Raw genomic sequence first — 17,897 nt, 5'->3', positions numbered from 1 at the left:
ACTAGGCCGAGAAATGGATGTGTGGATTCTTAGATCAAGATAAAAGAGCAGCCCAAGGTTAAATTACATATTTAATCACCTTGAGGGTACACTAAACAATACACTATATATACACAATGGTTATACATATATAATAGTCAGATATGCAAACAGAATAGTGATAGGGCAAAGGAAAAAAGCAGAACATATGGTTAGTTGCCAGGTAGTTGAAAGGCCTGGCTTGTGAGGGAGGGGCTGCCACATGGGTGGCTTGTTGTCCCCTTTGTGTGTGACTTGTCCACACACAATGTGTTTTGGCAACCTCCCAGAAAAAAATCAATAGGAAATGCTGCATACAAGCATTTAACCCTCTGGGTCACTCCCCTCCTGCCCTCTTGGCTGAACCTAAGTCTCCTCCCCTAGAGGTTTGGAGATAAATCTCCCAAAACCTAAGAAGGATCATAATTCCTTTCTCGGTTGTCCTATTGCAGCAGTTCTCATTAAATTGAGTCTGACCGAGCCCCTGCTACTCATAGAGACTAAACACAATTTTGTTACTGAGCTGCTAGTGGCCGTTCTATGTATCTCCCTTCCCGTGTGTGTTAGAATGACTCGAGACCCAGACTGGCACTTGCCTTGGTCTGGGGATCACGGAAATATATATGATGTACAGCTAGGAAGTATAGAATTTCCGTAACTCTTTTATGAATTCCTAGCTGGCTGATGAAAGGACTCAGGCTGAATGGCTTGGATCCACAGGGGGTCTTCCTGTAGAAGGTTGCATACCTGCTAGCTAGATGTGTGTAAATCCTCTGTTTGAAGCTGGCCAGATGTCATGTTACCACAGCATGTACTGAAGGATTTTTTATAATTCCATGCCCAATAGTATACAGATGATTAGCATAAAATTATGTCTCTGATATTTTTCACAAAGTCCCCTCTATTCTTGATTACTAACTCAGGTAAAGGTAACAGCTGCGTGCTGCAGCCCTCAGCTGTCAGCTTTATCTTTAAACCCCTAAAAAAGGCCTATAGCGAACTGGCACTTCCAATACAAGAACCAAACCTACATATAAATAGAATTGTATTCCACAAATTTTTAAGAGAAATGTTTCAACTTTTTTTTAGAAAAATTAATGATTTAAACAAAATATTCAAAAAGGGGAAAAAAAATAAAGCATATGCTTTCAATACATTTTTCAAATTTGTGTATGTCTCCACATATCCATATTTAGCATATGTATGGGCGATGCTCAATACTGTCTTTACTCAGCTCAATGCTATTACATAAAATTCATATCAAACGTATATCCCAAAGAGTAACAATTTCATCTGGTCATTAAAAAACCCAGGGCACACAAGTGCTTGTGCAATGCTAAAGTGCATGGTGCTAGTATGGAGTCTCATATCATAGACAGAGTATAAAGATCAAAACATAATGGTATTGAAGTGCTAAATATAATGCAGGTATTAAGGCAAGTAAATTGGTAAAGTCATAACTTGTAGGTGAAGTCCGGGCCCCGAAGCGAGTTTCGCGTTTAAGCTTCTTCCTTCCTGATTTCAACTTGACTTTGAAACTTTGTGTATGAATTGGCTCAACTCTAATTTGCACATCTCATTAAAGTTATTCAAGGAAATTTAATATTCTGGAATAGATAACATTTATTATATAGTATGATAGTAAAAGTCCTCTTTTATGGGCCATGGGAACTTTCTGGGCCCCTTAAGTTCAAGAGACTGGGTGCTACTGCAACACCTGCAGCCACAATAGTTACACCTCTGCAAACACAATTATACAGTACTTCACCAAAAGACCTTCCACATAAACCTCATAGAATCATTGTCTGCTTATAAGGATAGTTTCCTCCCAACAATAACTTATTCATTAACGTTTCCATACACAATCTTATGGTACCTCTTTATTAAACATCCGACTTGTTCTTGACTTTAAAAAATTATTTAAGGAAACAAAACCTCTAAGAGTACTGTGTGGATAGAGACAGTGTTTGATGTTTTGTATGTTGTGCCTGTTCTTAATGTAGTGAGTTACTTTTCATACATTTTCAGACAGCCTGAGTATCTCAAGTACTACTGATACGGAACAGAGAATGCAAATTCTTTATCTTCTTTGAAAAACTAAATTAAATTTTTTTCATGCAAATCAATGTATGTATGTACTTTATGCTTTACCCTGTTGATGACATAGATTGCTCAGCCAAAAGCAGCATTTTCTTTTGTCTTTTTGCTATTTATATGATTTCTACTAAAATATGTTTAATGGATCATTGAAAACACATTTCTTTGATGGTTTAAAATTGTAAATTTTGTACTGTACATTTTTGTAACCTAGTCATTTGTGGGCATATGTTTAATGTATAGGATATATATTATCAATTGAAATGGTAATATTACCATATTTGTGCATTTGAAAATTAAGCTTTTCATATGAGTGAGAGAGAGAGAGAGAAGAGAGAATGAAAGAGAAAGAGTTGTTAGACCATTATACAGCCCTTTTACAGCAAGTTCCGGTCCGGTTGATATTTCTGGGGTTAGGGTTCAAGTTTGGGTAGAGTTCTGGTACCAGAATTTAACTTTGGACTAAAGTTTGGTCGAATCTGATGAACCTGAACATCCACAGGTACTCTCATCCCTAATTGTACAGTACAAATTAAGTAGTATGCAGATTTTTGCCAAAATCAGTCAAATCTACCAGCGGGCTCCTTGCCTCCATACTGAAGCGGTCACTAACAAGGACACAGGGTGGGAGCCACATGCCAGCTGCAGCCTTCCCTAAGAACAGTGAATAAGGCTCTTACAATACCTTATGCACATTCCATTACTTTTGAAAGATACAAAGGCTAAGTCTACCTCAATACATCTGTATTCCTAGCAATTGATAACAAAGGATAGTTTACTATGGATGTGAACAGACTCATTTAATTCCATTCTGCTGGCCAATCGAGACCACTTTTGACAGACTTCCATAGCGCAATCTGAGAGCCCAGGACCTACTTGCAATATAACAACCATAAGATTGTCTCCCTGACGAAGGTTCGTGCCTGAGCCGAAACGTTGGAAACCATTCTCTTTTGCACAAGATATATTAAAAAAACTTTGAAAGCAACAGTTCTGTCTTCACGTTTTTGGACTGTGCTGGGGTTAGATCTTTTGTAAATCTACCAGCATTGACACCATATGTTGGGTCCCATTAATTCATGGAGGTTTAGAAAATGAGCTTAAATTATGGTCGGCAGAAAATGGCTGCGTCACACAGTCAGGATTTGCCTATAACAGCAGCTGGTGCAGCCGATTTCTGTTAACCACTTCATAGGAGATTTTGATTTTTAATATAATGTATACTTCAATGTTGTGGTGATGCAGCATATAGTACAAGAGATCAGATGATTGCAGGTTCAATTACCCTAAAGGGACAAAAAATAGAGCAAAATCTAATGTTTTTGAAAATGTAGAAAACATTAAACAGTAGACAACCACCCACGTTCTCACTATTTAAGAGAAATATATATATTTTTTATTTAAATATTTGGTATCAATGCCAAGAGTCCAATGTATTAAAACGTAAAACTAATTAACTCATTAACACAATAGGTAAACGCATTTATTTTTGTCGATGCATCACTAGACAAAATGGAATAAAAAGTGATTTACTCAAATATGTACCCAATAATGATGTAATAAAAATGTCAGATTGCCATGCAAATACCAAGCCTTCAAGCAACTGAACAAACCAAAAAAATAAAAATGTTACAGGTCTCGGAAAATGGTCACACAAGCATACAGTATTTGTTTTTACGCATTGCCATTTTTTCACCAGTTAAATAATACTTAACTTTTAATAATTTCAATATTAAATAATAATAATCTTTATTTTTATATAGCGCTAACATATCCCGCAGCGCTTTACATGTTGCACACATTATCATCACTGTCCCTGTTGGTGCTCACAATCTAGGTTCCCAAACAGTATGTCTTCGAAATGTGGGAGGAAACCGGAGTACCCGGAGAGAACATACAAACTCTTTGCAGATGTTGTCCTTGCTGGGGTTTGAACCCAGGACTCCAGCGCTGCAAGGCTGCTGTGCTAACCACTGCACCACCGTGCTGCCCAATTTAATAATAATAATATAAAATAATATTAAAAAAAGATGGCATATATACCCGCTAGGTATGTGACCCCATATAAAGTGTGGAGTTCTTCTTCTCCTGGTAAATGAATTACACTCAAAAATGATCTGAACTTCCTGCAGTATGTAAGCTCACACCACCAATCAAGTAACTATTATCAGTGGTGAAACGAGATACCCTGGGGAAGATTGATGTCATTGTCCAAATGCCAGAATATCCTAATATTTGGTGTGTTTATAGGACAATAGATTATAAATCCTGTTGTTTCACTAAACACATCTTCACTATATGAGCCACAATTCTCAGAGCTGATAGTGGTCAGAATACAGTGAATAGCTCAAAAAGGGTATATACATGAAAACCTGCCATGCAAGGAAAGTAGATAGCAAAACATGGTACTTAGAAACACCCAGTGGTTAAATAGTATGGAATGTTCATACGCTTTCATAGACTAAGCCAATTGGAGTGATGGATACAATTTTAACTTTTATTATAAATGTTCCCACCCATTGCGTGTTCTTTGTCTCAGATGGGGTGAATTTCAGCCTGGTAAATTCTGTCCAGAAAGAGTCAAGAATGTAGTTTATCTCTACAGATCCCTATGGAAGCAATATAAGACTCAAACCACAAGTATTTCTCCCCTAACAAGGGCAGTCTACAGCTGGCCCTACAATGAAAGACCTGCAATCTCCCCTAGTGGACGTTCTAAAGAGTTTCCTCCAAGTCATTCTTCAGGGGTCTTTCCACTTGTATTCTCATACAGTGTTTTGCTAGTGCAAAATGAACATGGTTACCTGCCTACTCTGTATAGTCAGCAGATAACAGGATGATGAAGCATCCATGTATAAATAGTGTTGAAAATTAGTCATTAGCATATTAGGGACTTACCTTCCCAATTGTCCAGCCCATTTCCAATTGATCACACTCGCAGAAGAAAAACTCCCTTATCCAACTGGCATGTGGTTATGCTTTCCAATTCACCTCACTTCCGGTGCCCCTAATGCATTCTCTAATCACTTCTGCTTTTTGGAATGCAAAGCGCCCGCCTACTCATGATGTAATTTTCGGTTGTGTAGCCATTAGTGTTGAGCATTCCGATACTGCAAATATCGGGTATCGGCCGATATTTGCTGTATCAGAATTCCGATACCGAGTTCTGATATTTTTGCGATATCGGAAATCGGAATCAGAAGTGTTCCCCGTCATCTTCGGCGTGTGCGGTGCGTATGGTTCCCAGGGTCTGAAGGAGAGGAAACTCTCCTTCAGGCCCTGGGATCCATATTCATGTAATAAATAAAGAATAAAAATAAAAAATGTGGATATACTCACCCCTCCGACGAACCCTGGCTGTCACTGCTGCAAGCGTCTGCCTCCATTCCTAAGAATGCAGAGAGTGAAGGCCTCAAGGCTGTTGGCCAGTTCTTTTGGAACCAAATTTTTTTTTGTTAGGGAGTTATAAGGGTTAAAAGTTGACCAGCAATTTCTCATTTTTACAACACCATTATTTTTTAGGGACCACATCTCATTTGAAGTAATTTTGAGGGGTCTATATGATAGAAAATACCCAAGTGTGACACCATTCTAAAAACTGCACCCCTCAAGGTGCACAAAACCATATTCAAGAAGTTTATTAACCCTTCTGGTGCTTCACAGGAATTTTTGGAATGTTTAAATAAAAATGATCATTTAACTTTTTTTCACAAAAAATTTAATTCAGCTCCAATTTGTTTTATTTTACCAAGGGTAACAGGAGAAAATGGACCCCAAAAGTTGTTGTACAATTTGTCGTGAGTACACCAATACCCAATATGTGGGGGTAAACCACTGTTTGGGCGCATGACAGAGCTCGGAAGCGAAGGAGCGCCATTTGACTTTTCAATGCAAAATTGACTGGAATCGAGATGTTGCGCTTGGAGAGCACCTGATGTGCCTAAACATTGAAACCCCCCACAAGTGACACCATTTTGGAAAGTAGACCCCCTAAGGAACTTATCTAGAGGTGTGGTGAGCACTTTGACCCACCAAGTGCTTTACAGAAGTTTATAATGCAGAACCGTAAAAATAAAAAATCATATTTTTTCACAAAAATTATCTTTTCGCCCCTAATTTTTTATTTTCCCAAGAGTAAGAGAAGAAATTGGACCCCAAAAGTTGTTGAACAATTTGTCCTGAGTACGCTGATACCCCATATGTGGGGGTAAACCACTGTTTGGGCGCATGGCAGAGCTCGGAAGGGAAGGAGCGCCGTTTGACTTTTCAATGCAAAATTGACAGGAATTGAGATGGGACGCCATGTTGCGTTTCGAGAGCCACTGATGTGCCTAAACATTGAAACCCCCCACAAGTGACACCATTTCGGAAAGTAGACCCCCTAAGGAACTTATCTAGATGTGTGGTGAGCGCTTTGACCCACCAAGGGCTTCACAGAAGTTTATAATGCAGAGCCGTAAAAATAAAACAAACATTTTTTTCCCACAAAAATTATTTTTTAGCCCCCAGTTTTGTATTTTGTCGAGGGTAACAGGAGAAATTGGACACCAAAATTTGTTGTCCAATTTGTCCTGAGTGCGCTGATACCCCATATGTGGGGGGAACCACTGTTTGGGCGCATGGGAGGGCTCGGAAGGGAAGGAGCACCATTTGGAATGCAGACTTAGATGGAATGGTCTGCAGGTGTCCCATTGCGTTTGCAGAGCCCCTAATGTACCTAAACAGTAGAAACCCCCCACAAGTGACACCATTTTGGAAAGTAGACCCCCTAAGGAACTTATCTAGATGTGTGATGAGCGCTTTGACCCACCAAGGGCGTCACAGAAGTTTATAATGCAGAGCCGTAAAATAAAAAAAATAAAAACTTTCCCCCAAAATTATTTTTTAGCCCCCAGTTTTGTATTTTCCCGAGGGTAAGAGGAAAAATTCGACCCCAAAAGTTGTTTCCAATTTGTCCGGAGTACGCTGATACCCCTTATGTGGGGGGGGGAACCACCATTTGGGCGCATGGGAGGGCTCGGAAGGGAAAGAGCACCATTTGGAATGCAGACTTAGATGGAATGGTCTGCAGGCGTCACATTGTGTTTGCAGATCCCCTAATGTACCTAAACAGTAGAAACCCCCACACGTGACCCCATATTGGAAACTAGACCCCCCAAGGAACTTATCTAGATGTGTTGTGAGAACTTTGGGCCCCCAGGTGTTTCACTACAGTTTATAACGCAGAGCCGTGAAAATGAAAAATCTTTTTTTTCCCCAAAAAATTATTTTTTAGCCCCCAGTTTTGTATTTTCCCAAGTGTAACAGAAGAAATTGGACCCCAATAGTTGTTGTCCTATTTGTCCTGAGTACGCTGATACCCCATATGTTGGGGTAAACCCCTGTTTGGGCATATGGGAGAGCTCGGAAGGGAAGGAGCACTGTTTTACTTTTTCAACGCAGAATTGGCTGGAATTGAGATCGTACGCCATGTCGCGTTTGGAGAGCCCCTGATGTGCCTAAACAGTGGAAAACCCCAAATTATAACGGAAACCCTAATCCAAACACACCCCTAACCCTAATCCCAACAGTATCCCTAACCACACCTCTAACCCTGACACACCCCTAACCCTAATCCCAACCCTATTCCCAACCGTAAATGTAATCTAAACCCTAACCGTAACTTAAGCCCCAACTCTAACCCTAACTTTAGCCCCAACCCTAACTGTAGCGTTAACCCTAGACCCAACCCTAACCCTAACCCTAGCCCTAACCTTAACCCTAGCCCTAACCTTAGCCCTAACCCTAGCCCTAACCCTAACCATAGCACTAACCCTATCCCTAGCCCTAACCCTAGCCCTAACCCTAACCCTAGCCCTAATGGGAAAATGGAAATAAATACATTTTTTTAATTTTTCCCTAACTAAGGGGGTGATGAAGGGGGGTTTGATTTACTTTTATAGCGGGTTTTTTAGCGGATTTTTTTTGATTGGCAGCCGCCACACACTGAAAGACGCTTTTTATTGCAAAAAATATTTTTGCGTTACCACATTTTGAGAGCTATGATTTTTCCATATTTTGGTCCACAGAGTCATGCGAGGTCTTGTTTTTTGTGGGACGAGTTTACGTTTTTATTGGTAACATTTTCGGGTATGTGACATTTTTTGATCGCTTTTTACTCCAATTTTTGTCAGGCAGAATGACCAAAAACCAGCTATTCGTGAATTTCTTTTGGGGGAGGCGTTTATACCATTACGCGTTTGGTAAAATGGATAAAGCAGTTTTATTCTTCGGGTCAGTACGATTACAGCGATACCTCATTTATGTCATTTTTTATGTTTTGGTGCTTTTATACGATAAAAACTATTTTATAGAAAAAATAATTATTTTTGCATCGCTTTATTCTGAGGACTATAACTTTTTTTTTTTTTTGCTGATGATGCTGTTTCACGGCTCGTTTTTTGCGGGATAAGATGACGTTTTCAGCGGTACCATTGTTATTTACATCCGTCTTTTTGTTCGGCGGTATGATAATAAAGCGTTTTTGCCTCGCTTTTTTTTTTCTTATGGTGTTTACTGAAGGGGTTAACTAGTGGGCTAGTTTTATAGGTCGGGTCGTTACGGACGCGGCGATACTAAATATGTGTACTTTTATTGTTTTTTTATTTAGATACAGAAAGGTATTTATGGGAATAATATATATATTTTTTTCATTATTTAGGAATTTTTATTTTTTATTTTTTTTTACACATTTGGAAAATTTTTTTTTTACTTTTTTACTTTGTCCCAGGGGGGGACATCACAGATCAGTGATCTGACAGTTTGCACAGCACTCTGTCAGATCACCGATCTGTCTAAAGGCCCCTTCACACTTAGCGACGCTGCAGCGATACCGACAACGATCCGGATCGCTGCAGCGTCGCTGTTTGGTCGCTGGAGAGCTGTCACACAGACCGCTCTCCAGCGACCAACGATGCCGGTAACCAGGGTAAACATCGGGTAACTAAGCGCAGGGCCGCGCTTAGTAACCCGATGTTTACCCTGGTTACCTTCCTAAAAGTAAAAAAAACAAACAGTACATACTTACCTAACGCTGTCTGTCCCCGGCGCTGTGCTCTGCACTCCTCCTGTACTGTCTGTGTGAGCACAGCGGCCGGAAAGCAGAGCGGTGACGTCACCGCTCTGCTTTCCGGCTGACCGACGCTCACAGACAGTACAGGAGGAGTGCAGAGCACAGCGCCGGGGACAGACAGCGTTAGGTAAGTATGTACTGTTTGTTTTTTTTACTTTAACGATGGTAACCAGGGTAAACATCGGGTTACTAAGCGCGGCCCTGCGCTTAGTTACCCGATGTTTACCCTGGTTACCAGTGAAGACATCGCTGGATCAGTGTCACACACGCCGATCCAGCGATGTCCACGGGAGATCCAGCAACGAAATAAAGTTCTGGACTTTCTTCAGCGACCAACGATCTCCCAGCAGGGGCCTGTTGGTCGCTGTCACACATAACGATTTTTATCAACGATATCGTTGCTACGTCACAAAAAGCAACGATATCGTTAACAATATCGTTATGTGTGAAGGTACCTTAAGAGCAGTGCAGGCTTACCAAGCTCCTGCTCTGAGCAGGCTCTGTGAAGCCACCTCCCTCCCTGCAGGACCCGGATGCCGTGGCCATTTTGGATCCAGGCCTTTACAGGAAGGGAGGTAGAGAGACCCTCGCAGCAACGCGATCACATCGCTTTGCTGCGGGGGTCTCATGGAAGCCCGCAGGGAGCCCCTCTCCCTGCGGATGCTTCCTTATACCGCCGGCACATCGCGATGATGTTTGATCGAGGTGTGCCAGGGGTTAATGTTCTGGGGGCGGTCTGTGACATAGAGCCGGATGTCAGCTGCGATAGGCAGCTGACATCCGGCCGCGATCGGCTGCGCTCCCCCCGTGAGTGCTGCCGATCGCATATGACGTACTATCCCGTCGTTGGTCATGCGGGCCCACCTCACCTTGACGGGATAGTACGTCTAATGTCAGAAAGGGGTTAAAACATTTATTCAGTAGACAAGAGAAAGCTAAGGTTGGCATTTCAAATAAAGCAGCCATATTTAATTTGTTCATTAAGTCCTTGTGGTGTAACTGTTTTCATACAGAAAATCCATTTAGCCTCGTTCTGTAGTATGGCCTTATCCCAATCCTCATCTTTTAATGATCTGGCTACTTTTTCAATCACCATGAATTTCAAGTTCCTAATGTCACGACCATGGCAATTATTTTGTTGCGATATCAGTGTGTCCACTTAATGTTCAATATCACCTACATGATTACCTATTCTTTGAATTCCCTGATCGTCTTACCAATATATTTCAAACCACAATCACAAGTTGCCTTGTAAACCAACCCCTTCATTCTGCAATTAATAAACGTATTATCTGTGTAACTCCTCCATTACACTGCTCATGAAGGACTTTCCTGCTTCAATACGTGGATATGCAACACAATGTCCACACTTGAAACATCCTTTCACTTTGTTAGACAGCCATGTGGTTGTTGTGGGTTTTTAAAATGACTGCTTACTAGTCTATCATTCAGAGACCTACCTTTTCTATAGGTGATTTGGGGACACTTAATTCGCTTTATACTAATATCTGCATCCATAAGTAAAATGTGCCACATTGTCATAAGTGGTTATAAACCTAGACAAGTCCATTTCTGGATTTTTTTGGTTTGGGATTTAGTCATTCTGACCTGTTCTTGCATTTTGCCTCTTTATAGGCTTTTTTCAGAACACCCTGTGGATAACCTCTTTCGAGGAGTCTAACTCTGAGTTCTCTTGTTGGGCAGTGCCTGCAGACTCTGAGGTACTGGCCTTTTGGAATACCTCTTTTCAAGTGTATGGGGTGGCTGCTATCACATATGAGTAAGGAGTTGGAGGTGGTTGGCTTCCTAAAGTTTAATGTAGTCAGTTCACTGTTAGAGCCAGAGGAAGCACGGCTACAAAACCGGAAGTGACATCAAGAGTAGACCGGCACTTTGCACTCAAATAAATGGAAGTTACTCAGGCGTGCGTTCCAGGAACCGGAAGTGAGGTGAATTGGAGTGCATAGCCACATGCCAGTTGTATAAGAAGCAGCATGGGAGCTCTTCTTCTGCGAGTGAGATCAATTGGAAATGGGCTGGGCATTGGGGGGGGTAAGTCCTTAAAACACTAATGACTAATTGTCAACCCTATTTCTACATTTATGCTTCATCAACCTGTTCTCTGCTGACTATACAGAGTAGGCAGGTGCCCATATTCACTTTGCGCTAGCAGTTTAAAAAAAAAAAAAAAACTATATGAGCATACAAGTGGAAAGTTCCCTGAAGAATGTCTTGGAGGAAATGCGTTGTGATGTCCAATAGTGGAAAGTGCATGGCCTTCATTGAAGAGCCAGTCTGTGGACTGCCATTGTTACGGCGGGAGTACTTGGGACTTATATAGCCACAATAGAAATCTCATGGGCTATACTACATTCCTGACTCTTTCTGGACAGAATTTACCAGGATGAAATTCACCCCACCTGAGCTAAAGAACACTCAATGGGTGAGACTTTCCATATTATTACCATTGTGTGTTTCTAAATACAATGTTTTGCTTCGAACTTTCATTGCATGGTAGATTTTCATGTACAGCTCTGGCAAAAATTAAGAGACCACTGCAAAATTTTCAGTTTGTCAGATTTTTCTATTTATAGGTATATTTTTTAGCAAAATGTAAATTGTTCTTTTATTCTATAAACTTCTGACTTCATGTCTCCGAATTTCCAAGCAATACATTTTGTATTTTTTTTCTGAAAAGGAGAAATAGTCAAAATAAAAAAAACAGTGCTTTCCGACCTCAAATAATGCAAAGAAAACAAGTTCATAATAATTTAGAAACAACAATACTAATGTTTTAACTTAGGAAGAGTTCAGAAATTATTATTTTGTGGAGTAACCATGATTTTTAATCACAGTTTTCATGCGTCTTGGCATGCTTTCCACCAGTCTTCAACACTGCTTCTGGCACAAAACTTTAAGCAGTTCTTCTTTGTTTGATGGCTTGTGACTATCCATCATCCTCTTGATTACATTTCAGAGGTTTTCAATGGGGTTCAGGTTTGGAGATTGTGCTGCCCATGACAGGGTTTTGCTGCAGTGGTCTTAATTTTTGCCAGAGCTGTATATACCCTGTTTTGTGATATTCACTGCATTCTGACCACTGTCAGCTCTGAGCATTGCTGACTCATATAGTGAAGTTGTGTTTATTATAACAACAGGATATATAATCTATTGTCATATAAACACACCAAACATTAGAATATTCTGTCATTTGGTTATGGTTAGACTACTGGACAATGACATCCAGCTACCCTGAGGTATCCCATTTCACCACTGATAATAGTTCCTTGATTGGTGATTTGAGCTTACTTTCTGCAGGAAGTTCAGATCACTTTTGAGTGTAATTCATTTAACAAGAGAAGCCGAACTCCACACTTTATATGAGGTCACTTATACCTAGTGGGTATATCTGCCATCATTTTTAGGCAGCACCATTATATAAATATCAAAATTACAAAATGTTAAATATTAACGTAAATCTCACATTTGCGATACCTAATCTATTAAAGTAAGGTGTCTACAATTGCGTTGGGCAACAATATTCCAGTTTTTTTTGCTTTTTCTACTCCAGTGAAATAATAATAATACGATGTAATTTTGGAATTAGAGTGACCTGGGTAATTATATTGCCAGGTCATTTTTCCACACAATGAACACTGTAAGAACCAAATCCAAAAAGTATATCAAAAAGGCATTTTTTGTGTGTAATTTTACTGCACTTGCAATTTTTTTTATCTGCATTTCAGTACATTGAATGGTAAAATAAATGGTGTAATTCAAAAGTACGTATTGTCCCCTCCAAAAAATAAGCCCTCATATGGTGATAAGGAAAAGAAAATATAATAGTTATGGCTCTAGGATGAAGGGAAGAACAAAGTTAAAGCTAAACAATAGAAAATCAGAAAAGTGGCAATATTATTGTAATATAATTTAGTGACTACACAGATAAAATACAATGAAAAGATAAAACAGGAATAGTATTGTAATGTAATTTTTTGTGTCTATTTACAATATTGTGTAATATTTTTGTATGTTTTCTTCTAGGGGTTTTATTCTTTTCACTCCTTTTCTGTGGTTGCTTTGTGAAGGAGAAATAATTGTGCTCAGTGAAATGTATGGAGAGATCAGAACACCCAATTTTCCAGATTCTTATCCCAGTGAAACGGAGGTGACCTGGAATATTACTGTTCCCGAGGGATTCAGGATTAAGCTATACTTCATTCATTTCGATTTGGAGCCCTCTTACCTCTGCGAATATGATTATGCCAAGGTAAAATAATCAGAGACAAAACTATAAAGAAAACTCTTCATGAAAGCTCATTCATTTTACATTCTGGAAGAGATTGTTAGTCTTGTTATGCTGCCTTTTGTGAGGGCAACATACAATAGTGCCATACATCCTATTTTTTGCATTGTGCCCAGTAAGTAATCCAATGTATTCATGTACATCTTTCCCTTTCAGCACATGATTGATACATATTAAGGCTTATTCACACATCAATATTAAAGGGAACCTGTCAAGTACTCTGACTGTTCAAAACCAGTCTGATAACAGTATAGATGTCAATTCCCTTTTTTTCTTATATGGTGTTTGATTTAACTTAACTTTCTAACACTTTCAAGAATGAACTTTAATTCTGCAGTATTGTAAACGCTAGAAAGGCAGGGCTAGTCCAATGATGAGTGTCTTACCCTGGACTAGTGGTATCTTGGATCATCTTATCACACCTAATGTTTATGTACAAATGTGCGCATGCACTCTGTGGGTGGGTCGCACGGTCCATAGCATACTACTTCAAACTAGGGTTGAGCGAAACGGGTCGGCCAGATTCAGAAGTTGCTGACTTTTGGCAAAGTCGGGTTTCATGAAACCCCGACCCGACCCCTGTGTGGGGTCGGCCATGAGGTCGGCGATCTTCTGATCTGGAATCGGAATTCCGATACCGAGTTCCGATATGTTTAAGATATCGGGAATCGGTATCGGAATTCATATTTAAGTGTAAAATAAAGAATAAAAAAAATAAATATTGATATACTCACCCTCGGACGCGCCCTGGTTCTCACCGGCAGCCTTCCTTCCTAAGAATGAGCGCCTGAAGGGCCTTCGATGACGTTGCGGCTTGTGATTGGTCGCGTGAGCGGTCACATGGGCGCCACGCAACCAATCACAAGCCGTGACGTCATCTAAGGTCCTTCAGGCACTAATTCTTAGGAAGGAAGCGTCCGAGGGCACGTTCGAGGGTGAGTATATTCCTAATAGGTACATACTCACCCTCGGACGCACCCTGGTTCTAACCCGCAGCCTTCCTTCCTAAGAATCAGTGCCTGAAGGACCTTAGATGACATCGCGGCTTGTGATTGGTCACGTGACGCCCATGTGACGGCTCACGCGACCAATCACAAGCCGCGGCATCATTGAAGGTCCTTCAGGTGCTAATTCTTAGGAAGGAAGTCTGCCGGTGAGAACCAGGGCGCGTCCGAGGGTAAGTATATCAATATTTTTTATTTTGATTCTTTATTTTACACTTAAATATGGATCGCAGGGCCTGAAGTAGAGTTTCCTCTCCTTCAGACCCTGGGAACCATTAGAAACCCAATGCACTGCATTGGGTTTCGTGTTTCGGCCGACCCCGACTTTTCTATAGGATCGGCCGGTTTCACTCGACCCGACTTTTGAAAAAGTCGGGTTTCGTGAAACCCGACCCGATCCTATAAAAAGAAAAGTCACTCAACCCTACTTCAAACATTATTGACAACTAGCCCTGCCCCCCTACTGCACTGATTGAAAGCATTGACTTAGCCTTTGCAAACTGTGCTTCCAATTTTACCTCTAGGATCAGTCCTTACCTTTTCTACCTTTTTATATAGTTTTCTTTTTCTTGTGCAATGCAATTATCTCTTCTCTTAAAGGGACTCTATCAGCACAGAATGACTGTTCAAACCAAGTACAGCCACTTTGTGCACTGTAGCGTGGCTAAATATTTATCTATTCCTTCCCAGCTGCTTGTTTTCCTTCTATCTCCAACCCCTTCCTCTTTTTTGATTGACATCTTTGGTTTCATAGAACCAGAGAAAGGTGGAGATAAACAAACAAGCAAATGTGATTGTGCACTTAATTGTTTGGCCATTCCCTGGTGCACCGAGTGCCTGTACTTGGTTTGAAGAGTCATTCTGCTTTGAAGAGTCACACTTTGCATATTCCTATTTACAACTCGAGATTATAACAGAAAAAATATTCAAGTTGAATTGAATTCTACTCAAATGTTATAAAAAAAAATCTGTATTCTCCAAAATGCCGATATTTTGTAATTCACTTCTATGAGAAGCAGTAAAATGACATCAAAAGGTTAAAAAAGTCTTTAAAAATTCTAATACTCGCTTTACCGCTCTCCTTTCCACCTCCTCCGTTTTGCACTGGTAACCATCGAGACCTCGCCGCATCTTCTAATCATCGCCTCTTACACTGAGCTGGAACCTCGTGTTCTGATGAGGCGTGGGACTCATAAGGTCACAGCATGTGTCATGATATTGTGATCTCCTGCATGGTAATTTCAGTGCAAGAGGCGGTGATCAAAAGATCGAAGAGTGGACAGGTGATGGTGAGGAGCAGGGGGATTGGAGAGGTGAACAGTAAGGGCTCATCTCCACTTGTGAGGAAAACGGACGAGTGCAATCCGATAAAAAAATCGGATTGCACTCGGACCAATGTTAATCAATATGTGACACTCCATTTGCGATTTTTTTCCCAGCCGAAATCGGACTGAGAAAAATCTGTGTCGGCTGAGAAAAAAATCGCAGCATGCTGCGTATTGCTGAGATTCTCGGACGAGACTCGCCAATGCAAGTCAATGGGTGCGAGAAAAGTAGGAAAGTTCCCACGATCTATGAACAGCCAGCAGAGGGCGCCTCACCGCAAATGAAGCTAAATATAGCTCATTGATCTATATTTAGACTCATTCCCCGGGGTTTTGCAGCGAGGAGTAGCATTGCATTAGCAAAGCTCCTGGCTGCAAAATGTTTTAACCCCTTCAGAAGGATTTACATCGCTGGACTTTACAGATCTGTGGAAGGTAAGTATATTGTTGGTTTATTTTTTTTTTTTTGTCACAGAACGAGGGTCTTCACTGAGTGGATTGGGCGTTAAATAAAAAATTACAACAACCTTTGTTTTTATTTCATTAAAATAATTTTTAATAATGTGTGTGTGTATTTTTTTAACCCTTTCTTTCAATTGGATTAATAATGGATAGGTGTCATAATTGACGCCTCTCCATTATTAATTAGGCTTAATGTCACCTTACAATAGCAAGGTGACATTAACCCTTCATTACCCCATATCCCACCGCTACACGGGAATGGGAAGAGAGTGGCCAAGTGCCAGAATAGGCGCATCTTCCAGATGTGCCTTTTCTGGGGTGGCTGGGGGCAGGTGTTTTTAGCCAGGGGGGGGCCAATAACCATGGACCCTCTCCAGGCTATTAATATCTGCCCTCAGTCACTGGCTTTACTACTCAGGTGGAGAAAATTGTGCGGGAGCCCACGCCAATTTTTTCCGCCATTTAACCCTTAAATATAAATAGCCTTAAATATAATAGCTAGAACGCCCAAATTTTGCATATACACACTACTAACATTAGTAGTGTGGAATATGCAAAAAAAATGGTGATATATATATACTGTATGTAAACCAGGTCTCATATCATGTCGGGTTTGTGAAGGAGAAAGCAAAAGCCGGTAATTGAATTACCAGCTTTAAAGCTATCTAGCGCTGCATTAAATATAAATATATATATAGGTGTCTCCCTGACATATATATATGTATATATACCTATTCTATGTGTATATATCTACTCTAATCTAACCTATCACTGTGATTTTACTGTACTCTGCGCTGAATTACCGGCTTTTCAAAGGAGACCCGTGCGTAAAAATCGGACAGCAATACGGATGTCATACGGATGTTGCGATAAAAAAATCGCATGACACTCGCATGACACTCGCATGGCACTCGCATGGCACTCGCAGACGTTACATCAGTTTTTTCGGTCCGTAAATCGGACCGTTTTTTTCTCACACAAGTGGAGATGAGCCCTAAGGCGAGTATAAGGATTTTCTTTATTTTTTTATCTAATGTTTATTATGCGCTGGGGTCAGAAGAGATAATAAAAATAACATTAAATTGTAAAGAATAATTTCTCTCCAAATTGAATTTCCAAAGAAAATCCACACAAACAGGTGCATTCGAAATTTGCATTATCTGCACATCTCTAATCAAAATGTTTTCATATTCACTTTTCCCCAGAAATCTTCTATTATTATGTGGCTAGGTATATGCAGTCTGTTATCATGAATAATGTTGAAGCTGGATTTTCTATCAATATAGGCTGTTTCATTTAAAGGGCAGCAGGTTTTTGCTATATAATTTGAAAACAGCAGGAAATAGAAACTGAAACACAGATTTCAGGGATGTGTCTCTTGTAAAAGTACATGCTGTTTAGTGATGAGCGAACTTGCTTGGATCGTCTTATCCGAACATGCTCGAGTGTTATCCGAGCAGCTGGGCTTGCTCATATATTAAATTCGAGTCCCTGCGGCTGCAAGATTTGCAGCTGTTAGACAACCTCAACACATGGGGAATCTTTAACAAACAGGCAATCACCACATGTGTTAA

The 17,897-nt window shown here is 40.4% G+C and overlaps 1 protein-coding gene across 4 annotated transcripts in view; it reads left to right on the top strand.

Moving 5' to 3' along the window:
• MASP1 (MBL associated serine protease 1) overlaps nt 1–17,897 on the top strand; it is a 348,061-nt gene that overhangs the window by 30,965 nt on the left and 299,199 nt on the right. For all 4 annotated transcript variants that reach the window (XM_069727078.1, XM_069727077.1, XM_069727079.1 and 1 more), the window contains exon 2: nt 13,271–13,496. In XM_069727078.1, the coding sequence (XP_069583179.1) occupies nt 13,271–13,496 (226 nt within the window). The remainder of the gene's footprint in view (nt 1–13,270; nt 13,497–17,897) is intronic.

The sequence above is a fragment of the Ranitomeya imitator genome, chromosome 5 (assembly GCF_032444005.1).
Source record: "Ranitomeya imitator isolate aRanImi1 chromosome 5, aRanImi1.pri, whole genome shotgun sequence".
Classification (NCBI taxonomy): Eukaryota; Metazoa; Chordata; class Amphibia; order Anura; family Dendrobatidae; genus Ranitomeya; species Ranitomeya imitator.
The sequence above is the reverse complement of the archived record's forward strand: the minus strand, read 5'-3'. Positions and strand labels throughout refer to the sequence as shown.